The 23,350-nt window shown below is 43.6% G+C and overlaps 2 protein-coding genes across 5 annotated transcripts in view; one reads left to right on the forward strand and one right to left on the reverse strand.

The window, feature by feature from the left end:
* The first annotated feature begins 3,173 nt into the window (after positions 1-3,173).
* The window catches only part of LOC124183332 (homeobox protein OTX1 B-like), a 60,037-nt gene continuing 39,860 nt past the window's right edge, over positions 3,174-23,350 (forward strand). For all 3 annotated transcript variants that reach the window (XR_006870964.1, XR_006870965.1, XM_046571702.1), the window contains exon 1: positions 3,174-4,105. The gene's annotated coding sequence lies outside the window, so the exon portion shown is untranslated. The remainder of the gene's footprint in view (positions 4,106-23,350) is intronic.
* Positions 6,217-23,350, reverse strand: part of LOC124183339 — a 45,198-nt gene continuing 28,064 nt past the window's right edge. Inside the window, exons 3-4 of one of the 2 annotated variants that reach the window (XR_006870966.1) lie at positions 7,244-7,510; positions 6,217-6,336 (exon numbers count right to left, since the gene is read on the reverse strand). Coding sequence is in view for 1 of the 2 variants with exons in the window: in XM_046571719.1 (XP_046427675.1) it covers positions 6,281-6,336; positions 7,342-7,510 (225 nt within the window). In the remaining variant the exon portion in view is untranslated. The remainder of the gene's footprint in view (positions 6,337-7,243; positions 7,511-23,350) is intronic. The other variant, XM_046571719.1, reaches the window with a different exon arrangement.

A 23,350-nucleotide genomic window follows, 5' to 3' on the forward strand; every position in this document is an offset into this window, starting at 1 on the left:
CCCCTGAAGGGCATGTAGGCACGGGATACAATGTACGCGTATACAGGTAGAGGTGAGCACGTGAGTATGCCTACATAGACGAGTCTTTACCTGGTCAGGATAAACAGACAGAGGTACGCAAACAGCCTTCTCTCTGACAGACGGAGAGACGAGGCTATACACGGATCGGCATATCCATCCCTTGTCACTATTATACCTCGTATATACGGCCAGGAGTATCAAAACACCAAAATTTATTTGGAAATACGAAACGCATGACAGGACTATGGCCAGCAGACACACATGCCGTGACCGTATAAACATTCGCACAGGCACGGTATATTTATGTCGTTTTCGAACTCGACTGCCACGCGATTGTTGATCATGTTTCGCTTTCCTAATTGATCACGTTTTATCGGTGTGCTTGGAAGGCAACTGTACAATTACTCGATCGCATAAGAGTAACCGCATCGAAGTTACAACGAACCGCGTACGATAATCGTACGGTGATTGATTGAATTTAACGATAGAACAGCGTAAAAGAAACACGAAATTCGTTTGACAAACTCCGACGTTAAACCCATCGTGGGTGATTAAACTTCCATCTGTAAAATGATGATCTCTTAAAGGGCCCCGCTTGGACCGTCAATGTCATCGCTTCGCACGCGATCCGTGTTTGCGTCTGCTGTGCAGAACTCGGTGGTTGAATGAAGATATTTCTAGCACAATACAGTATTTCAGGTAGTAAACTTTGGAGAGACGATTGTCAGCCGGGGTAAGTTCACCTGAATTCTTGCAAGGAAATAAGTGGATACATGTCTGAGGTGACCACAGGAATGTGACGCGGCGGGAAAACCTGCAGCTGTGGTAAGAACCGTTAACCGGTAGGTAATCAGTTCACGGAAGAGTTAACTCGTTAGATGCCGGCAAAATACTTGAATAACGAGTGAGAAGGAGCGGCGGCGAGCGGCGAGCGTTAAAGTGAACCCAAAGATAAGCGGGTAGGTATTTTGGGTACAGAGGTAACCCGGGATCCTCAAGATTTGCAATAAGCTTACAGTTGTCTACAAATGCACGACGTCGTTAAGAATGGTCCCCGCGCGACAGGGGTCCTGGAAAAGTACCGAGGGTTCAAGACCTTTGTGCACATACCAGGCGAATTCAATTGGCACCTTAAAATTTCCCAAAGACCTGAGGTTTCCTTCCCGTTGGAAATATTGTTTCAGTCTTTGCAGGTACGAAGAAATTTTCATGACAAACGACGCTGCTCATGCATCTGTTACGAAACTTCATTTTCGAATTATCACTTCTTTGTAAGCCTGTATTTTATATTAATAAATGATATTTCACGAGGTTCCGATAAAATTGCTCTTTATTCTGCCTACGGTGATTCTAAACCAGTGAGAACCGCTAGCGATACATCCGATCATTGCTCGGATGGTTTTTTGCTCGATTTGAAACTACCTGTAACGCAGTTTTGGTATTATAATATGCATCGGATTGCCGTTATTTCTGCAGATTCAACACTGCACGAGCATGAAGCAAACGATTTCGATTGGGAATCTCATCGATTTTAAGAAACCCAACCGAAAGAGGGGCTTTTCAATGAAGATATACTGAAACTATACAGAGATCTTGAAGACACACCGATTCAAAAAAAAAAACTATATGTGTGAACATTACGATCGTTTACAGTATTGTCGTCGTTAATGTTATTTTAAGTGCAAATCCGAAAGGGTCTTTCGTTCCGGGGTTGTCGAATTCGCGGGTAGGGATTCCGGTACGTTTATGGCTTTGTTCACATGATCAGGCTTCAGAATGCTCGATCCAGGTAGTTTGAAAGGAAATGAGGGACAGTTTGAGTAAAAATAGGAAAGTATTATGGTTCTACGATTATTGCACAGTAATAAAAAGAAAAAAAAAATCCGGAGAATGCTGTACTCGATTTCGATGTGGACTCATATATCTCGGATGCATGAAGAGGCATCAGGTATCTACAGCGACATTCTACATCCAATTCTGAATAAAAACATGTCAAAAGATATGCGTTTCACGGAAAAGGTAATGAAACGGCATCAAGTCGGTGAAATCGTGATACGACTAACGAAACTCCGTCAGTTTTATGCCATTTCCGTATTATTGCTTGAAACCAAAATGTCTTGACATGTTTTTACCAAGAACCGCATCTAACATGTAACCGTTGTTCCCTTTCTTACGCTTCAGATTCGTGCACTTGGATATTTCGATGAAACCAGCCAGCGGATTTGAATGAACAAGAATAAAAAGAACATGGCGCATTGCCAAAAACGCAGTTCTTAGGTTAGAATGTCGTGCTCCGGGATACGTTTAGAGAGAACCTTCAGTTTTAGAGCGCTTGTAAAATAGGTTACACCCGAAAGAACAGTGGATCCACCGTGGAGCCAACATGATATTCGATTCGAGCATTCTGGTCTGTTTATGAGGTGTCTCTGTACGCAGGATACCTTACACACCTTCGGAACAACTTCCACGTATGGAGGTCCCAGCGATATCGATACGCCAACCCACGTCCGCGATAGAAACAACGCAAACGGCGATATAACAATACCTATGAATAAAAATAACAACAACAAAACCGATATGATCACAAAGGTCTCTCCGCCCCCCCCCCCCCCCAACACCACCCCCCGCCCGAGTAGTCGACGGGTGGGAGAAAAACGAAGAGATCTTGCCGGAGGGTGAGAGCCACGTATATAGACGCGGGAACGAAAAGCGGGAAAAACAGGGAGAGGGTCACACGGGATGATTGGGGAGAAGAGAGCCAGCCGGCAGCTGCGATCGGGATCGCAGCTCACGCCCAGCCGACCTACACCCGGCCAATCGCGCCCCGCGATGTCGGCCATTTTGGTCCATTGAGAGGCTGCGCGGCATCGACCTACCTTCGGCACCCAACGTAGCAACGTTGCCCCGTGTCGAGCCAAAGCGCGCGCACTCGTATATATCAGCCGAATACGATCTCGCGAGCTACGAACGGCGGGGGGGGGGGGGGGGCAAAAGCGCGTGGGGCGTGTGGGGCGTGTGGGGCATGGGTGATTGGGATCGGGTGGGGGTGAGGGGGGGGGGGGGGGGAAGCAACCTCTCGGCGCAGCTAGCGATGCGCGGCCGCGACGGGCAGCGCCGCGTCGGCGTAACGGTGAACCAGGCGAAACGCGAGATCGGCGTAGAGCGAGGAAGAGCGTTCGGGCGATTTCAGTTAGGACGACTTCTTATGTACCGTTGCCATCGTGGCCGCCGTCGCCGCCGCCGCCGCAAGGTTCTCTCGATAAGTTTCCGCGCACACCGCTGTGCACGAGTATCGCATTGTAGTAAACGGGAAAACTCGCCCTCGCCCCCGGTGCTCATCCGCCCCCACCGCCCGCTATCTCGCTCGCTCATACACTCTCTCTCTATCTCTTTCTCTCTCGCGCACTCTCACTCTCTCACTCTCTCTCTCTCTCTCACTCTCTCTCTCTCTCTCTCTCTGTCTCTCTCTCTCTCTCTGTTTATCGCAAGAGAGAATAAGAGAGGAACGACTCTTCGTCACGACGGAATGGATAACGCGGAACGCGAATAGCCGAGGAGAAGAGGAGGATCGAGGAGCGCGTAGTGACATCGACGAACCTAATCGAAAGCATCGACTGTACCCAAACCCAAACACCTCCGAATTCCAAACTCCGAAGCTGGTCCTGTACGCGGCTCGCTTGTTTGGCGTCTACTATCGGGGTGACAGTTCCGTTCGTACCGTTGACCATGGTACCCGATGTGCGTCATATCTAACACTTGGTGAAACGTTGTTTCGTGATGTATACATAAGTATACGCATGGTGACTACACCTTGTATCGTTGTTCTTGGACTGTGGAATGACGCGGGTGGTGCACGGGTTTCTTTAATACCTGGAAGAAGGGACTGGCTGGGCTGAGTGTGCGTACCGAGTAAAGGTACCCGAAGGACCTTTAAACCCGGGAAAACAATCCGGTGCAAGAGGGTTTTCGAGTACAAGGTATATACCTGCGTAGTGTACTCGAGACGTGATTCGACGGTTCTCCGCGATCGTCTTCAACCCGGAAATCAGGGATCAGTGGGAGGCGTTAAGGACGAGCTGAAACGGTGAGTGTCTAGTTTCGGTAGCCTCGATGATCAAACCGACGCATCGCGCGATGCAACTCTTTCAAGTATCTTGCGGAACGACCGTCGAAGAGACTTAAATACGAACGTATCGAAACACACAAGTACATTACGGTTGTACCCACTGTTTCTTCGACCGGTGTAAGACTAGCTCGAGCCGATCACAATGGTGCTCAATATTTAGCGTCGAAAGAGTTGAAAAACCAATCGATCTAGGACAATGGTCTCAAAACGTAATCCATTCATTCCGAAGCGTCGAATGCTTCCAGGAAACTGTCGATTCGTGCCAGTCTACGGAGTTGCGTCCAAAATTAGAAAGCCTGTTGGAAGTCGTATAATAAGCGTAGAATTTCGTTTATCGAGTTACACGTGTGTTGTAGTACGGAATAGGACGCGAGTCGTATCCAGGCTATTGATCGAGGTTGGAGACTCGAACGGTTCCTCGTCGTGGAATGAGAAACTAAGGAAAACAATGCGAGATGAGAAATAAAATCAGACGTGAAAAAAAAAAAAAATGTCAACAGAATTTGATCGTTGACAATGAGCCGGGCCGAGCGGTGCAGGGGCGCGTGAATACATCCATTGTGCCTATGTAATACCGACCTATCCAGTCAGCTCAACGAACACACGGGCACGACGTACGGATACACTTTGATACACACAACCGTTGACATCTGCCCTCGTGATCTTCTACCGCCTTACATGTATACGTAGGTATTGCTATGTCGCGACATTACGAGATGTAGAAGAAAAATTCTTAAGACCGTTGAATTCAGGGTGGCCATTAAATCTCCATCCGGGAAATTCCCTCGCTTTTCCAAACTTGTCCAGAAAAAAACCCCTGACATTTCCCTGACTGTTAGAGAATTTCAGAATTCCATGACATTTCCAGGTTTTCCAGAATTCCCTGACCAGCGGCCACCCTGTTGATCCAACACGTGGACGCTGATATTTTGTCAACCATGGTTATCGTCTCTACGTTACGCTTGTGTACAATACGGGCAATAGACTTGCCCGAAGACCTGCCTCAAATATTTATATCATTGTACCTACCTGTGTTCACTGATCACATCACCGCACACGACGAGAAACAAAATAAAAAACATGCTTTCGGTGTATCGGTCAGTGGTAAAAATGCGGTGAAGTGGAAAGTATGCTCTTTCCGATAGTATACCACTGATATTACAGCCGATGCAGTCGCAGTAACGACGGATTTGACCGACGGGATACTTTTGCAATTATAATTCATCCTCGGACGCGATATTCCAGAGAAGAGAAAGAGACGCGTAACGACCCAGTCCTTTCACATGTCCGACGTTACTTGATCACCGACGAATCAGAGACCGTTGTACAGTTTCGAAGAACAACGAAGAACGACTTGTTTGATAAATTCACGAGAATTTCTATATATTAATAACGATAATGCGAGTGTAACTCGTAACCGAGGATGCGAAACGTGTTACTGGTGCTTATGTGGGACTAAATACCTACGTATAAAAAATAAAATAAAGAAACATTCGCGGGCTACATCGATTATCAATAGGAGTCTTAATTTGCCCGCGTTCGAGCATCGTAATTTATACCGTATTCCGAATCTAGACGGACTGATTTCGCGTGTGAAACATACAAAGTCATACGAGGTCATCTCGTTTGCAAAACTTATTCGCGGCGTCTGCAAGCGATTAATCTTGCGAATGATCGAGAGCCGTAATGTCCCGAGGCTCGATGGTTGGCTGTGTTTAATTGTTCCCAATCAACGCCGGCAACTCGCGCGTTGATATTTTATTCAGAACAGCGGTTTCACTCATTGTTGCCACGTCGCCGTTATTACACCGCCTTCGGAGCACATTCGTTCACCGACTAGAAGTGAAAACTCTGCAGAGTCATCCCGAGTAATCATCACTCGGTGAAGACACTGCGCGTGGCTTGCACCGCGTCTTTACACTTGCAACGATTCGTTGTCGCTTGTTACTTATTAGTTTGTAAATCATTGTTGCGCAATAATTCCAGCTAACCATTAGAAAAATTGTAGAAGGATAAGGAAAAAAGAAAAGAAAAAAGAAAGAAAGAAAGAAGAAGAAGAAGATGATCTCACCGTCTAAGCGTCTGTGAGAACGATGCTGGCAGGGGCGATTCTCCCGCGGATATGCGGTTGGATTAATATTCTGGCTTGAAATGCTGGCAGAACTTTTCTTTTCGTCGTATTGAAGAAACTTTGAAAATAAAAGAAAGAAAATTAATTATCCAGGTATATTCGATCCGTGTGAAATTTAGGATTCGTCGGGATGACGTTGGAAACTTTACCGCAACGATGCATGTTTACTTTGCACGTTTGGGAATGTACGATGAACAAAACTTACTATTGGTACTTCGAGAAGTCAACTCCTTGAAAAGTCAATCTAATATTGCACGATAATTACGTTTTTTTCCTGATGTTTCGTTGCGATAACGTTACTAACTTCAACCTGATGAGGATCAAGGGTTGCAAAGCGTGATCGTATTTCAGTCGTTCCCGAACTAAAGACGACGAGAAAGAATTCTCGACTAATTGTCAATAATACAACGCGATCGTCTCGTTTCCTCTTCTAACACCCGAAACCAGCTTACGTCACAGGCTTTAACCTGAACTTCGATTTTGTTTCCACTATCACACGAATTGCAGCAAGCTTATTTCATCACTTGCGGATCAAACGGTGTCTCAAAACGTACCTTCTTCAACAGACTGCTGCAATCTTACATTTCTCACGTTTTTCGTAATTCCAAAAATATTCAAACAGATTTTCAAACGATACCTGTCTTACCGAACTCTTCCAGCTACTGTAACAAATGAAATTTCTGTCAGTGCATGGTAGCTGAAATCGCGGTTCAATCGCTCGACAGTTTTCCGACCATCCCCATATTTCGTAGTTATGGTTTAATAGAGTTGATATAAAGTCAACAGGCGCCGAGCAGCAAACGAAGTGAAAAGGCTCGCGTGCCTGAGTAAGTGGAAATGTAGTAAAGACTAAAATCTTTCGTGACTAATTTAGTGCCCCCTGCTTTTGCACGACGGCTTGATCGATCTGGGGCTGTTTCGTCGTCGACGCAATTTGTACGTGGATAGGTACATGTCCAACCTACTTTGGCGATGCCATGGGCGAAGCAAATTTCGAGCATGGTATATGGCTGTGGCTGCTTTTGGACGCCGCCTGTTTATCGTTTCGTTCTTCATTTCTAACCTGCGTAAATGTTACGCCGGCCTCGATGCTCCCTGATATTATCCACAACCGGGCAGCAATGGAAACCATTCGTGGATTCGTGACGTGACCCCTTCTTCTTCCCTCCCCACATTTTTGTAAACTTTCTTCCCTCGCCGTTTGCCACGTGAATTTTCTTAATGTCTGCAAACTAAATCCATTTGAAACCCAGGTATAAGAGAGCGTGTAAAGTAGGCCTCGAGCAAAAATCGATCGATTTAACCCTAGAACGGTAACATTTTTTACTTATTTTAGTAACGGGGGTGAAAAATCTATTGAATTAAGGGTTCTGTAGGATCTGATTTTCTTAGTTTTTTAATAAAAAATCACGCGGGATAAAAAAACAAAAAAAAAAAAACGTTTTAAATATGTGTTTTAACATGTATAACGAAAAAGAATCGCGTCGACAAAAAACTGAATATTAATACTTATAGGTGTACGACTCGTTTATAATTACGCATAACGACTTCGGGTAAAACCTGAATGAATTTCAATGAAATAGATATTATAAGTAAATAACACGGTTATTTATACATACGTTATACCAGCGTTTGCACGTATGCGGAATGTAGGATAAAAAGTTATAGCTACCTCCATAAAAAAAATCATCGACCCGATTTAACGATGAGTGAAAACGATCTTGGCAAAAATAACCAGGATATTTGAGTAACCATTTATTCCGGTTATCACGCCTAGTTTTACCTACGTCTATTATACGTACAACTTTTCATAGCTGCGTCTACAACGTCCTATTTACAATTAATTTGAGTAACGATTGACATAGAAAAAAAAAAAAAAAAAAAAAGGTTTGACTGAACGAAAAAAAATTGTCTCAATTAGCAGATAATAATCTTACAAATAACCATTGGAATGTCTAATAATCGTTCTGACGAACTTTTATCCGGGGATACACTAATTTTTACGAGTGCCGATTATTCGTAATTCTGATGTCAGGCCGAATGTATAAATTATGCTCGCCGTTTTCCTTCTAATAGGTACATATTACCAACGATTATACTTAGACACCGGTAGGTAATTTTCACTGTGCTTTATATTGATTTTTAACGACGTTTCATACCATAGTTATATAATCAACGCGATGCGTTTGGAAAGAATGATTCTGCTAATTATATTCAATTTGTTTTCTGTTCTCTAACGGTATATTCAAATGTTTGTGCGTGATTAAATATGGATCATATGTTGCTAACTGTTAATTTCACGCATTACCATTCCACGGATAAGAAACAAAATATCTCTAAAACAAGATGTTATTTCATTCCTTGCATCACATAAACCGAACGTGTATGAACGTTACTGGAATTACCTGAAATTATTAAAATAAAAACAATTATATTAAAACATCGACCAGTTGTTGTTAATTTTATTTTCTGATAACTTGTTGGAAACAATGACACAATGTTGATCATTAGAACGTAACAGTCGACTAAAACAATAAATGACGAGCGCGGTTACGTTCGGAAAATTGATGATATCCAGAATCCCGCTATTAAAATTTAGTAGTTTGACTGTTTACGTAGTTAACTGGAGAATTTCGCATAGTTGGACTATTTCATACAGCGAATGTTTCGCTCTTTTCACACACTCACGGATACAGTCACTGTCCACATGGTTGATCCAACGACGGTAAAGAAATGAAGAAATGGCATCGATCCTACGAAATCGCAATAGTAAATTGTAAAAATGGATAATAATAATTTATCCAGATGCGAAGTACCTACAGGTGGCATAAGAATGATCGTACATTATAGGATGGCTCCTAATCTTAAGATTAAAAACCTAACCCAACCTAACTAACCTAATATCAAAGTTAAACTTAAACTACGGAACAAAACCTAAAGTTAGTACGAGTCGACTCGATGGTCGATAGTTAAAAATCACAAAACCCAATATTGATACTCTTGGTTTAAACTTTTTTTGAGTTGGGATGTATTATTCTTCATTTTCTGTTTTGCCAGTTATTTACTCCCTTCTAAAGCTTTCAAATTACTCGGTAATTCATTGAAGAATTTTACCGCGCAATGTAAACGTTAAAAAAAATATGTTCCGGCAATGGAATGCTACGAGGCCCCGTGAACGAGTACAGAATGGGACTGTCAGGCCCTTTTTTGCGTTCTAGATCCGACGATTTCGATACTTGGAGATGTATACGACAACGACGAAATCGTCGAGAGCACCAGGTTAAAAAATAGTCACTTTGACCAACAAACACCTCAATCAGCACTGAGAAAAATTTCATTTTTAACACAGTGGCTGGAAAAATTGAGCGAAACAGGTATCGTTAGAAAAAACTGTTTCAATATTGTTGGAATTGCGAAAACCGAGGTACGCGTAAGCATTTTGCGCTATCGTCGATCCTTTTTCGGTTATTCGTCCGAAAGGACGTTGACCAACCGATCCACAAACCTAATCGACTGAAGAATTATAGTAGCAATAAAAAAAACAAAAAAAGAAAAGAAAAAAAAACAGATTCGTTTAATTCGCTCGGAGCCGGAGACGGTGGACGTCGTCCTAGGACGACGAGCGTCGCTCTCGAGGATGACGATGACGAGGAGGATGAGGAGGAGGAGGTGGAGGACTCATCGCGAGGAGTCGGAGCCGACGGGGGGCAGCCGATGTCCCGGGGGACAATAAGCGCGAGGAATGCCCCGCGGTGCGGGACATGAAGACGTCACTCAGGAACGGGATCGACGGGGTCAGGTCGACCCGACCTACCGACCGACTCCGGCCAGCTGCGTCGCGCCCTCGGCCATCCAGACTCTTTAGTCCCGAAACTCGGGACTTGCGGCTCCTTCGTGGAGAGAGGGTTATGCTTGGTTGTGTTATAGGTGGGCACGCAACTCCGGGTGATGCCAGGCGTGTCGAGTGACTCAGCAGCGAAAATGGTTTTGAATGAAAAAAAAAAAAAAAACATTCGGGACGCGGATGGATTTTTGTGCGCATCGGGGGTTTCGACTCTCGGGACCTCGAATCCGAAGTCCTGGATTTTTCAACTGCCGCAGACGCCGTCTCGAGAATAAAAAGAAAAGAAAAAAAAAAAACGGCAAAACTTGACGTTTTTCGCGTTTTTCTCAAAAAGAAAAAAAAAAACAAAAATTCTGTTATCGGTAGATGAAAAATTCTACATCGAACTGTGTACCCTCGTTTACTGTCGGGAACGGGGTCTGATCAACGAATTAAGAAAAAACGAAATGTTTTAACAAAAATTCTCCAGACGACGTGGATAAGCGGAGTTACTTTTTCGAAATGCAACCGTATTCCGAATTGTTTTTAACTCGGAAGTATTTTGAATGGACGAATCGGCTGATCGCAACTGCCGGGGAACCAAGGATTTACGTTTATTATTGTCGCATTTTCTTTTTTTTTTTTTTTTATGTTTTTTATAATGCGATAATTTAGGGGTGCGGGTTCCGAAATTGGGACTCGTTTGTTTCAAAGTTCGAGTAACTTGTGACTTGTAAATGTATGATTGCCGAAAGTTTTTATACCGTTGTAAGTTTTCTCACAGATTATATCAAATGTTTATCAATTTCGTAAAAATGATTTTAACGCGGTGAACAGAATTTGCGAAATAAATACTGGCATGGGTACAGACACTTGTTTACAGTTTTATCAAGTATTCTGCTATCTCCTTTTTGAGGAGAATCAGTAAATCAAAACGATATCTTCATTCTTCTTTCTCTGACATTCCTCTGTCACAGTTTAATTGTTTAAAAATAAAAGATACATGTACACGGAGATATACAGAAGAGTGGAAGAGAGGGAGGGGGGGTAATAATGCTGTTGGTTCTGGGATCGGGTTGATTGACTGACTGACTGACTGCCTGACTGACGGGATTCTCGGTCAGCGTTTCTTTGCGAGGTATAGGAATCGGGGGTGGAGAATTCCATGTCTTCGCTCCCGGATCCAAACTATGTGGACACACGGGAATAAAGGCCCCCACAGAGGCTAATAACGAGACGCATTGTCGACGTTGTAAAACAGCTTTCGACGGGCCACCCTCAGGGTTCGGCGTTCATTTCCCCAATAGGCCCACCACCACCACCACCCCACCACCACCACCGCACAATACCCACCTCCCAATCATTAGTTTAACAAAACGCGGCATGAGTCCGTCGTGCGCCGTTGCGGGACCTTGAACCTTACCTGCAATCTTCGACCCTCTCATTAGTGGTTGAAAAATTTCTATGTAACCCGTTGCTACACTAATTTTACGACGGATAATTTTGTCAAATACGTTCTTCGCTCTTGTTCGCCTCATCTTCTACGATGATCGATAGCTGTACTTGCGTTTGAGAGAAAACTATAAATTTTCAATTTACACGGTAAAGGATTTGGCTCCCATGATGGAGATGATTTGAAAATTTGGATACGACAGCGGCAAAAACAGAAACAGCAACGGCAACAAGAAACAGAAACAGCGACAGAAACAAAGACAGCGACAGCAACATAAACAACGATGGCAACAAGAAGAAGAACAACAAAAACAACAAAAACATCAACAACAGAAACAACAACAACAGATTTCAAGTTTATGTAACAATGAATCGTTGACAGGTTTTTTTTTTTAAGATACAGGTGAATCGAATTGAAAACGAGTTATGGAAATAAGATTTTAGCGATATAAATATATCTAATCTATTTCGCGATTTTGTTGTCCAGCTTTCTTCCTTCTCGCGTCCAGTCGGGGGAAAAAAAAATAGGCGAAGGGTGTGAAAATGTAGAAAGATTGGAAAACGGAAGCGTTATAAGTTTGTAGAATGTTTGGTAAAATGAGAAAATGAAATGGTCGCGGTGTGGAATTTTTAAAAACGGGGCAATCTGCTTTTATACAAGTTTCTTAAAACGTAGAAAGTCAAAGTACAAGAAGTCAAAACATAAAATCGTTAAAATTCTAAATCTTCTATCACACTTGGGCTTTCGACATTTTTAATGATTCGCACATGCAAAGGGTTTGAAATTTTCGCGTATCTCGAAATTCTGTACTGCGATACTGGTGAAATTTTTATAAATATTTTCTAAATTTTTAACCGCAAAAAATGGTCAAAAAATGGAAGTGAAAATAAGAGGAAGCCTCTTTATGTGAGTATAATATAAATATATATATATATATATATATATATTCGCTTACGGCGGGTTCGAGGCTCTAGAAAGTACGGAGGAAGGTTTTCTTTGGGTAAAACCCTCTTTTCTAGTTCTCGTCAAATTACGGTCAGTTGCGTCTTTGCACCTGTCCGAAGCTCTATACGTATGCCTAACCTTATGTATGGAATATGGATGTAGCAGCCTGCTGCCGCATGCCACGCTTGTCATTTCTATACATACATAATTTAGATACCACGCATCCGTAGTCCGGGGTTCCTAGTTTTCTAACGGAATTTTTATACGTATCCATATACTATATAATATATATAATATATATATACATATACCATCCATTCTATCTGAATTTTTCTCTATTCCGTTATTAGGCACGTATCCGAACTGGTGTATATAATATACGATATTAAAATATGATGTGTATTAGCCATCTCACGTCTTCCTGCGTTAATTAAACGACTGTTCAAAACCATGCAAAACATCCGCTAAACACGGCATTAGAAACTCACCGTCGCACCGAGAAAACTATTAATATTAATATGGAAATGTAGGCAAATTTTTTTCCCCCCGCATACGGTGGTTAGAATTTTTCAAGCATAAAAAATTACGCTCCTCAGACTAGACTCGAGTTAAAGTTTATATGCCATGTTATATGCGTAGGTATAGCATGGGTATAAAATGTTGAGAAAAAAAAGTTCAAACCTTCTTTCGATCGTCGTGAAAATTTAAGCTGCCTTTTCGAGGTCTGGGAAATATATAATTATACCCCGCCACCCACGTACGTTGAGAATTATTTCGAGAAAAAAATTTCTGCCGGATTTAGAAATCTTTAAAAAATATAAAACACCGTCCGTCTATGTTAAACCCATTTGCTTTTTTCTACGCTATGGCGCGCGATATCGATTTTCGTTTTCAAACGATTTTCTCGAAATATAACGCACGAAATTATTGTCTTGTATGATATGAAACGGGGGTAAAATTTTCTGAAAAATCGATCGCCGCTATTCATCAGGTATGTAAAATTATTCTCACATTGCGAGAAAAACGGCAATTTTCAAGACGGAAACAAACTGAATTTCTAAAAAAATGTCCAAAACATCTCAAAATCGTTCAAAAAATTTCTCTTCGCTCAAACAAAGGCATTTCGAGTCAGTATTTTAATTACAAAGCGAACGTGTCAAAAAAAATTAATATTGCAAATTTTGGTCAATTTTTTTTGAAGATATACGCAAATATCGAATTATCCGCGGAAAAAATATTTCGCACGTCCTGTACTGCACGGCAATTGGTGTTGTTTACTTTTTTATCGTAATTGCCGTCGTAGAAAGAGAAAAAGAAGAAAAAAAAAAAGAACGGCAACAACGAAACGTCAACAGAACGAAACGATAAACATAAAGACGATGAAGGAGAAGAAAAAATCTCACGAAGTGTCGTTACAGGTGAGATACGGAGAAGGAAGGAAAAAAAAAACGTCGCAACAACGTACGAGTGTACGCATAAGAGGGAATACCCACGAAACTCGAAGAGATTTGAGGATCCGGAGTCGCAGCAACGGCAGAAGCAAAGTTGAGGAGTCGCGGCGGCGGCGGCGGCGGCGGCGGGAGAAGAAGCTGCAGACACAAGAGGTGTCTCCGGAGGCATCTCCGTATCTCTCCCCATCCCTCTCCGTTGAACGCCGCAGGTGTATGGGGTCCGAAAAGTTTCAGTAGGGCCCAACGCGGGGCGGCATATTTCATCCATTGTCGCTCCTCAACTCCGGCGGCGGCACTTTTCAACTTTTTATAGAGATTTTTATACCGCTATATCTATACCACGCCGCGGGAATATACCAGCGGGAGAAACCGGCAGCAGCGAGAAGAAGAAGAAGAAGAAGAAGAAGAAGAAGAAGAAGAGGAACAGCAGCAGCAGCAGCAGCAGCAGTCAGAAGACGAAGATCTTCTCTCGCGCGGGGTGGTGAATGTGAATATGAATAATAAGAACGGGTTTCCATCGCTCCTCGCTACGTTCCGTTCCGTTTCGTTTCGTTTCGTTTCGTTTCGTTTCGTTTCGTTTCGTTTCGTTTAGCTCCGTTCGGTTCGGTTTGGTCCTCCCGCGCTGCGTTGGGACCCAAATAACATAACAGGTCCGAAGCAGCGGCGTGTCACTGACTGCGCTGGATGCCTCCGGATGAGCAGCTTCTTTGACTAGCTCGTCGAGGGGATGGAAGAATGAAATTAGCCGGACAATCGGCCTCGCGATACAAGGTGTACGAGACGGTCGTGGTGGTGCTGGGGGTCGTTCGTCCGGCGGCAACATCGGACCCCCCTTTAATTGATCCCCGAAAACGGTCTGACGGATTAAAAGAATTCTTTTTCTTCTTCTTCTTCTTCTTCTTCTTCTTCTTTTTCTTAACCAGGTCTCTGAACTAGCTGTAACCAGTAGCGTAACCGGTGACTCTATGCCCGAGAGTGTGCTACGAACTGATTCGGTTTAATATTAATAGGTAAAGAGCGCGAGAGAGAGAGAAAAAAAAAATTAGACGGTAAATTTTCAATCACGCGCCGTTTTCAATCGTTATACGCGATTGACACTTTTTTTTTTTTCTTTTTGTACAAAATACTCGTTCTACCAGATTGCAAAATTTCTTGCTATAATTTTATAGATTTACTTCGGATTGGTAAATTTAAAGAGAACTTTGTAGAGAATTTCGCAGATTGATGAGAATATAATTGTATGAATTTATCGTCCTGACTCTACCTACGTATTTCTTATCTAGAGCTAGTAATATTGAAATAAAAGAAAATTTCAACGTTGATACTTTGTTTGATTTTCTTCAATATTTATTAAAATCCGTTCCAACTACAGTCGAACACGAGCCTCGGGATGACCGAGGAAATTTTTGTCGGACGCAAAGCTTCGAGATCAGTAAATAAGTATAAAAATAGCGTTACAAAGGGTGAAATCTCACCCGTTTTACCCCCCGCTTCTAATGTTTCAGTGGTCATCATAGATAAAAGATGCACAAAGCTTTCGCGTATCGAAAGCTAGTTTAAGGTTGGCGCGCCAGGCATCATCGTGGTAAACAAGAGTCTTGCTTCCGACTTGAAATTGCAAGCACGCAATATTTCCAAGCACTGAATTTCGCCGACTGATAACTTAATTATAATTTATTCTCTAACGCGTGCTCCGTTCGCTGAGAGAAATTTGTTAGTTCCGGTTACCGCTCGGTCCTTTAACTATTTTCATTTTTTACCAAAGACTCGTTTTTCGTAACGCCAGCAATATCCAAACAGTTTTTTCAACGACACCTGTTTTACCGAATTCTTCTGGTTACCGTAACAAATGAATTTTTTCTCCGCGTCACAGGGGAGGTTCACCCCCTGCCCGACGGTGTCTTTTGCCGAATAAAGAGTCGGGGTGTGATAATCGAGAAAACACGGCGCGGCATGGCGGGAAGCAAATATCCTAGGCGCGGAGTCTAGGCGGTTAAAACTCTCGCCGAGGAATGCCGGGCACAAAGGTGTTGAGCTCATCGGAGGTGGGTGAGTTTCACGATGTGCCGTTGGAGCGGAGCTGTTTCACCGCGGTAACGCGAGTCGGGTTATAACTGTCGATATATTACTGTAACCGTCCGCGTCCCCGCGTACCTACCAAAGTGTGGGTGCGTCCGTGGGCCAGTTAAGGGTGAAAGGACGGGCATATTTTAACTTTATGGCCGTTCGTCGCTACTGTGCTCTGAACGCTGCGCTGCGTTGCGCTGTGTGTTGCGCTGCAGGCTTCGAATCGGCCCGACTGCCGCGGCCCGCTTGTCAGGCCCAGGGCTCCCCGGGCCTTGCCGGGCCCCACCGCTCATGTGTCATCTTCCTCTGTGGCACGGCCCGAGAGCCGCGCTCGCCTCGCCTCTACGACCGATCCGAATCAACGATGGAATTTCACGCGCGTTTATCCCGCCTCGACTGGCTGCTTTTACCTTATCTGTACGCGTAATAACCGCCGAGGCTAATGCGCGTGCTCGATCCTACCTTCGATCTTCGACGACTCTAGCGGATATGTTAAATTGGTAGAAAAATTTACATTTATTTTATTTTTATTTCTTTTCTTCTTCTTCTTTGTTTTACAATTGTACAATTTTACTTGGAATCTTGGAACGCCTACGTAAAAGTTTCACGATATTACACGTTATGTACTTCGCGCGGATTAGAACTAGACGTTTCAGCCCGGAATTGTGGATGCTGTTGGTGCTGTTTAGAAGAAAAAAAAAAAATTAAATTTAATAAAATTCTTTTTCGAAACTACGTACGTGGTCGTGGCAAATTTTTGATCTTATTTCAATGACACTTGTAGCCATTTTTCACTCTCCTCTTGAATTATTCCTTACAAGAAACAATGCTTGACCTTTTTACGCGTCAGATATACAAATGATTCGCGATAATGAATACGAGAAAAATAAAATTTTGCAGGGAAAATTTGTTACTAATCACTTGTTCGTATTCGAGTCAAAAACGTGATCGTACAATAGAAAGGTCACAATATCGAGATATTGAAGATACCAATGAAGTACCAATTAAAGGACCCAATTTGTCGTTCGATATAAAATTCAAAACCGTCGAAATATGAATTCATAAAAATATGCGAAAGCGAAAATACACGAGTAGTTGTAATTCGTAATTTGTTTTGTTTTTACTCTGGCTTTCCGTATTTTAAATTACATTTCTCGATTGTGGTAAAAAATAAAAATATTCAAGGACCGAGCGGTAACCGGAACTAAAAATTTCTCTCATTGCGAACCCTCCTTACGTTGCGAACGATCCAACTGTAATTAAAGAAAAGTAGAAGAAAATTTCCAATCTCCAGATTGATTAATTATTTGTATTCAAACACAGAATCTACGTCTACGAAATTCTTAAACTCGATCAGTGGGATGACCATCTGAAATTTACACATCAAACGGGCGAGGAGGATTTCCACCCGAGAAAGAAGCTCGCGAGGTCGTTAATTTATACAATTTGTTCAAGCTCGCGCGACACTCTCTATTCTATATTCGTACAGCATGCGTATACGTATAAAATTGTTCACATACGCAGTCTCGGGCATACTCATACGAACGTGCGTATATTACGGGTGTATTTATAGCCTCTGCACCTACCTGGAGGCGGACGAGGAGAAGCTGCTGCCGCCTCGCTGGTCTGACTCCTGCAGACAGACGCCTCCTCCTTGTGCAGGACCGACGATGCGTCTGGATGCGCGTTGCCGCTCTTTTAAACCTTTTTTCCCCGAGATATTTATGGATGTAGTTTGTGACCCGCGCAGGCTTCGCTTCACCCCTTAATTAACGATTGTGCCACCGAACGTCGCGTTCGCCCCTTTCTCGCTCCCTCTCTTATCCTTCTCACGTTGTCCTCGTCCTTCCACAGCCATTAGCGGCGTATCCGTATAACGCGTGCGTCTTGGCTAACGCAAGTGTGAGCTCGTAAAATAATGCACGTCGGAACAAGAATCGCGAGTTTCGTTTCGTTTCGATAGTTTTCGATCACGTGGGAGAGTGAAATTTTCGATTCGGTGATTTTTTTTTTTTTGTGTTTTTCTGCTCCATCGAATTTCGAACTATCAATTATAGCTACGCGTCGTTTTGTCGCGGGATTTTGACGAAATTTATGTAGGTACAGAACAAGTCGAGACCACTTTTTTTTTTTTGCACTTAGATATTCATTTACTTACAGGTACGGGTAAATTATGAGGTTAAAATTCGTAACGTCGATGAAAAATCGTTGTTTCGCAACTTTGCGAGCGTCTTGAATTTCGTTAAACATATTCAGATTCGGGAAACTCGATCGTAAGTTCAATAATACAGATCTCGTTACTTCAAGCTGGTAAAAAATAACGAACGTCGAGTATTTGAGCGATGTTTTTTTTTTTTTTTTTTTTTTTATAAATTTTATTTTTGTATTCTCGAGTACCGGACGTCGACACTTTCAGAATATACGGTTTCGCAAAACCGCGAACCGACGTGAAAGCTTCGGGACAATTTTCAGGCTGTGTCAAGTTATTCAGGCCTATAAATGTCCGTTTTTTATTCGTCGCGTAATTTGTGGAAGCCCCTGGCTGGTCAGCGCGGTGGTAAAAAAAAAAAATATCAAGTAGGTCGCGTACCGATTAGGTAGGTCAACAGACGGAGGTTTTTGAAGGGCGTTGACGCGTTCCGCCCGTGATATTTTCGTCTTTCGCGTTAATTCCAGATTGGCATTCTTGCAGCTTCCCGGGCGTCGATCCCCGCGAGAAAGGGCGAAGTAAGGAAGGAAGGAAGGAAGCAAGGGGCGGGGAGGGGGAGGGGGGAGAGGACGAAGAAGGGAATCGAGAAGTCGGATACTCGAGGGTGATGGAAAAAAAAAAGAAAAGAAAGAAAACGCGCGTAGTCCAATCGTTGCAAATTTGTCGGCGGTGGTTGAGCTCGAGGTTTAGACCTTGTAACGCGAAACGACTGAAATCATCGAGCCGTGAAGCTCGGCTAATGCTCTCTAAAAGCTCGTCCAATAGCGCTATAAGGCTCGCAAACGGTGAACGGCGAAGGCAGGCGGGAAGAGAAAGAGAAACTAAAAAAGCGAGAATATACAACCCCCAATAAGGTATAGAAAATCCCAAGAGAGAGAGAGGGAGGGAGAGAGAGGTGATATCGCCGAGTAATTTGGCCCGGATTCGACTCCCCGTTCGTCACTCTTCGTCGAACATACAACGAGCCGGATTTTTCAGGCGGGGCCAAAACGAGGGTGCTGCGTAAGGTCGAAGGTTGGGGTCGAAACCCGCGAACGCGCCCCTCGACGGATTTTGCGAATCAGAAATTAGGAATCGGAAGGGCGACGCTTCCGAATCGGCTCCGGAACGGTCCTCCGCACTCCTTCGTCGAGCCAGTTGGGCGTGAGAGTTTGACATTCCGAGGTTACACCCCTCGGGCACAGTGTTCACCCCTCCGTAAGGAGCCTCGCAGAAGTTATGCAAACCTCCGGGATTCGATTGCCGTCTCGCCAAACAATGAAACACCGATTAGCGCCCACCCCCGAAGATCTGAACCCTTTGTTCCGATTCGACTCGGCACCTTAATCAGCGCAGATCGACCACCTTGGATCCCTCGTCACAGGGTAGGTATCGATTTTTGAAAGGATGGAGCGTAGGTTGACGGTGGTCACGAATTATCATCCGTTCGGACCGTTCGCCCCGTGACTCACCGATCGGAGTTTAACTTTTTGGTCATCGTGAGACTCTCGACGTGAGAATAATGGAAGGATACGACAGTCCGGGCATGACTCTGGCTGTGAGCGTCGCCACGGCGTTATTTTTCAAAAGACATCTCCCGCAAGGTTGACACGTGTATAAGTGCACGGGTACAACGGACTTGGCGAATAAACGTCGGTGATCAGGGTACGGGGACCATAACCGATAGAGATCGAATTCCCGGTGAGTTTTGACAGGAGGATCATACGACGGGGAGGAAAGAAGCAGCGGCAGGTAGCAAGAGGCGGAATCCCGAGAAGTTATTCGATCCAGTTTTCGCACATGCGGGAGTAAATGATTCCGCTGTTTTGTCAACGGAGGAACGAAGAAGAGATCGGATCTCGCGGTGGACGTGAAGGGCTTGGGACCACCACGGACCCCGGGAGAATGGGCCTGGCAACGGTAACAGTAATTTGACGGTCTCGTGTTTGTTGTGTTTGTTCACGGGCTCGTACCGGGTAAGTCGGCGTCCAGGTATAAAGCACAATGTCGCCTGGGTTGGTACCTACTCTGTTACTGCAACCCAGCGCTAAGTCTGCGGTGCGGTGGGACACAGGGCGCTGTTATGTACCTACCTTGCATTATGGTAGGGGAGGTAAACTTTCGGAAAGGACATTTTCTCGAAAAAGTGTTCAACGGCCCGTGAAGTGATGCAAAGTAGAAAAAAGGTCGGCGGTCTGGCTGGCTGCCGGTTCCTAAGTAGGTAGTTTTCTCGCACCCTCAGCGACGAACGTCAAGCAGCGGTACCCGGACATCAGAGATCGGATCGGTCCTCTCCTCACAACGCGTACCCATTTCGTCAGCGTGACACTAAAAGCCGCAACCCCTGTAATCTCGGAACTCCCGAGTCCTCCGGTCCTTCGGTCTCTTCTCGGCAAAGAGAGTGCACCAGCACCGACTATCTCGGTCGCGGTAACCCGAGCACGGCCATTCAGCTGCGGTTTTCACACAAAATTGTACGACCGATGCGGGTTTTCCCTCACCCTGCATTGAGTCCGGAGGCCCTCCGCTTATCTCGATGAGGTTTTTTGGCCCCCCGATCGCCGCCGCTCTCTGCAAACCTCTCGATTATTACCATGGACGATGGTGCGTCGTCAGGATTCACAATGAGAGAAATTTTTAGTTCCGGTTAGAAAGTCTATTATCCGTTGCTATTCTTTCTCATTACGATCGCTGTTACCTATATTTTCTTGCAACTGTTGCGAAAATTTAACGCTAGTGCAACAATAAATTGACGTTAAAGCCTCGTTTAGCTGAAAAAGTAGAGTAAACCGAACAAACTGATTTTGCGTTGCAATAACCAAAAAAGGATCGACGATAGCGCAAAATGGTTAGGCGTACCACGTTTTTCCTAATTCCAACAATATTCAAGCAGTTTTTATTAACGATACCTGTTTTATTCAATTTTTCTAGTTATTGCAACAAATGAAATTTTTCCCAGTTCAGACGTAGCGGAAGAAATCAACATCATCAACGATTAGGGTCAAGGCGTGATTAACCCTAGTCACTTGCACGGGGTCCGGTTGACCCCGGCACCGACTTGAACGTACAATTTTAAAGGCAACGTACTTGAATCAGGGTTGTTTGTGCAAGTACAATGAAGAATGTTTGAAAAAGCTTAGAAGTCTCAGAGACCCCGTGTACGTGTTGCGCATTGTTTTACCTTTCTTGCTTCAAGAATTTCTCCCGCATCCTCCATCGTTTTTTGCTAAAACTAAGATTGGAATCTATTTCTGAATTGTTTAAATTTTGTCTCAGATTTTCATAACGTCACGTTGTGTGCAATAACAACGCTGCGTAATTGGCTGGGGTTTGGATGACCCCTTGTGAGTAATGTGGAAGTTTTCACAAGCGTGAGTGACTAAGGTTAAGGAACCCCAATTGGTCATAGTTTTGGAACACCGACAAGGAAGGTATATCTCAGGTGGTTCTCTCCGATTTGATTTCTCTTCTGATATGTTACAGTATGCTAAAAACTAAGCGACGCGTATTTTTTTTTTTTATCCGCCATTGCACAATTTAAGGGGTTGAATCCACCCTCCAAAGTAAGGCATTTCAAGGTGCGCTTTGACAGTTTCACCCACAAGAACACAATATTTTTTAAACAATCCTACTGGTAAGGTTTCCTCATAACGATATATGAAAAGAGGATATAGATTCAGAGGGTGGTTTTAGCCCTTTAAAGTGTTTAATGGCGGATAAAATAAAATACGTGTCGCTTAGTTTTCAGTCTACTGCAACATATTACAAAAGCAATGAAATCGGAGAGAACGACCTGGAACACCTTCCTCGGCAGTGAAAATCATTGACTGATTGATCGCTTCGTTGCGCGAAAGTCTGACGACAAGCGTGTTTTCCCCAGCTTCCAATGGTTCTCTGCTCAAATCACGTTGTCGTCGTTATCCCTTCGAAAGTCTCAAACGCCCCGAAGAACTGCGAAAGTCTCGGCTAATCGATCGACAAATTTGAAGTCCGACGACAACCCTGTTTTACTGACCTTCCAATGTTTCTCTGCTCAAACCAAGTTCTCGTCACGATCGTTTTTGCCTCTCTTCTGAAGCCTCAAAGGCCTCAGAAGGATCGTGAGAGTCTCCGCTAATCAAGTGACCAATTTTTCAAGTTTTTGCTAACCAACACGCGCGTATCCTTGGAATACAATTTGCGGACGGGTTTTCGCAAGCTAGGGGTTGGCAAGGTCCTTCCCTTTGCTCACCTCCCCTCACACGGAGGCTTCTACCTCCGAGCTGACTGTCCGTAAGTCATGACGGTGAGAGGAAAAGGAAGCGGGTGTTCCGAGTGATTTAATCATCCACGGTTTCCGTACATGCCGAGAGTATATATTACCCCGTTCAATAACTCACGAGCCGCGTTTGTTGTGCGAGCCCATCCGACGGATCCGCGAGAGCTTGTGTGCTTTCCACGGCGAGCGAATAAATCAACACCACGGCGTCCGCTCAAAAGCTCGTGTATTATACGAACGCACGTCGAAGGAGTCGTCGTACATATTGTACACTTCACCGAAAAGTACTACATGTTACACGTTCAATGTGGGTTAAAATCGACGAAAATTGCCGGACGTATAGTTTTAACGAACGTTTTACTATTTTGGTAATGGATTGTGTTATAAAAATATAATTACCGCAGTACGAATGAAACTTTTCGTGAATTATTGTATCAGAATGAACTAAACTTGTGTACCTACTCAACATAAGCACTTCGACCGATGGTGTACGAACAATTGATTACACTGAAAGAAATTTTTAGTTCCCGTTACCGCTCGGTCCTTCATTATTTTCATTTTTAACCACAATCGAAAAATATACTTCCAGGTAGAAAATGAAAATTAGTTTTCTAGCTGTTGCCGGAAAGTCTAGTAATTTCTTTTTTCCAAACAAATGAAACTTTTCCCAGCGATGATAAAAAAAAATCTTCCCAATTTCCGTAAAAATTCGTAGTGATGATAGAAAGTTTGCACAAAAACACTTGTACATTTTCGTGAAAATTTTGTATCTCTTCGGTAAAAACAAAAAAAAAAAACCCTATTTACGTTTAAAAATTTTTTTACGAAACAATGCGAAATCTTTCAATTTCCGTAAAAACTCGTGGTAACGGAAAACGTTGCACGAA

This window comes from Neodiprion fabricii, chromosome 5 (genome assembly GCF_021155785.1).
Source record: "Neodiprion fabricii isolate iyNeoFabr1 chromosome 5, iyNeoFabr1.1, whole genome shotgun sequence".
Lineage (NCBI taxonomy): Eukaryota > Metazoa > Arthropoda > Insecta > Hymenoptera > Diprionidae > Neodiprion > Neodiprion fabricii.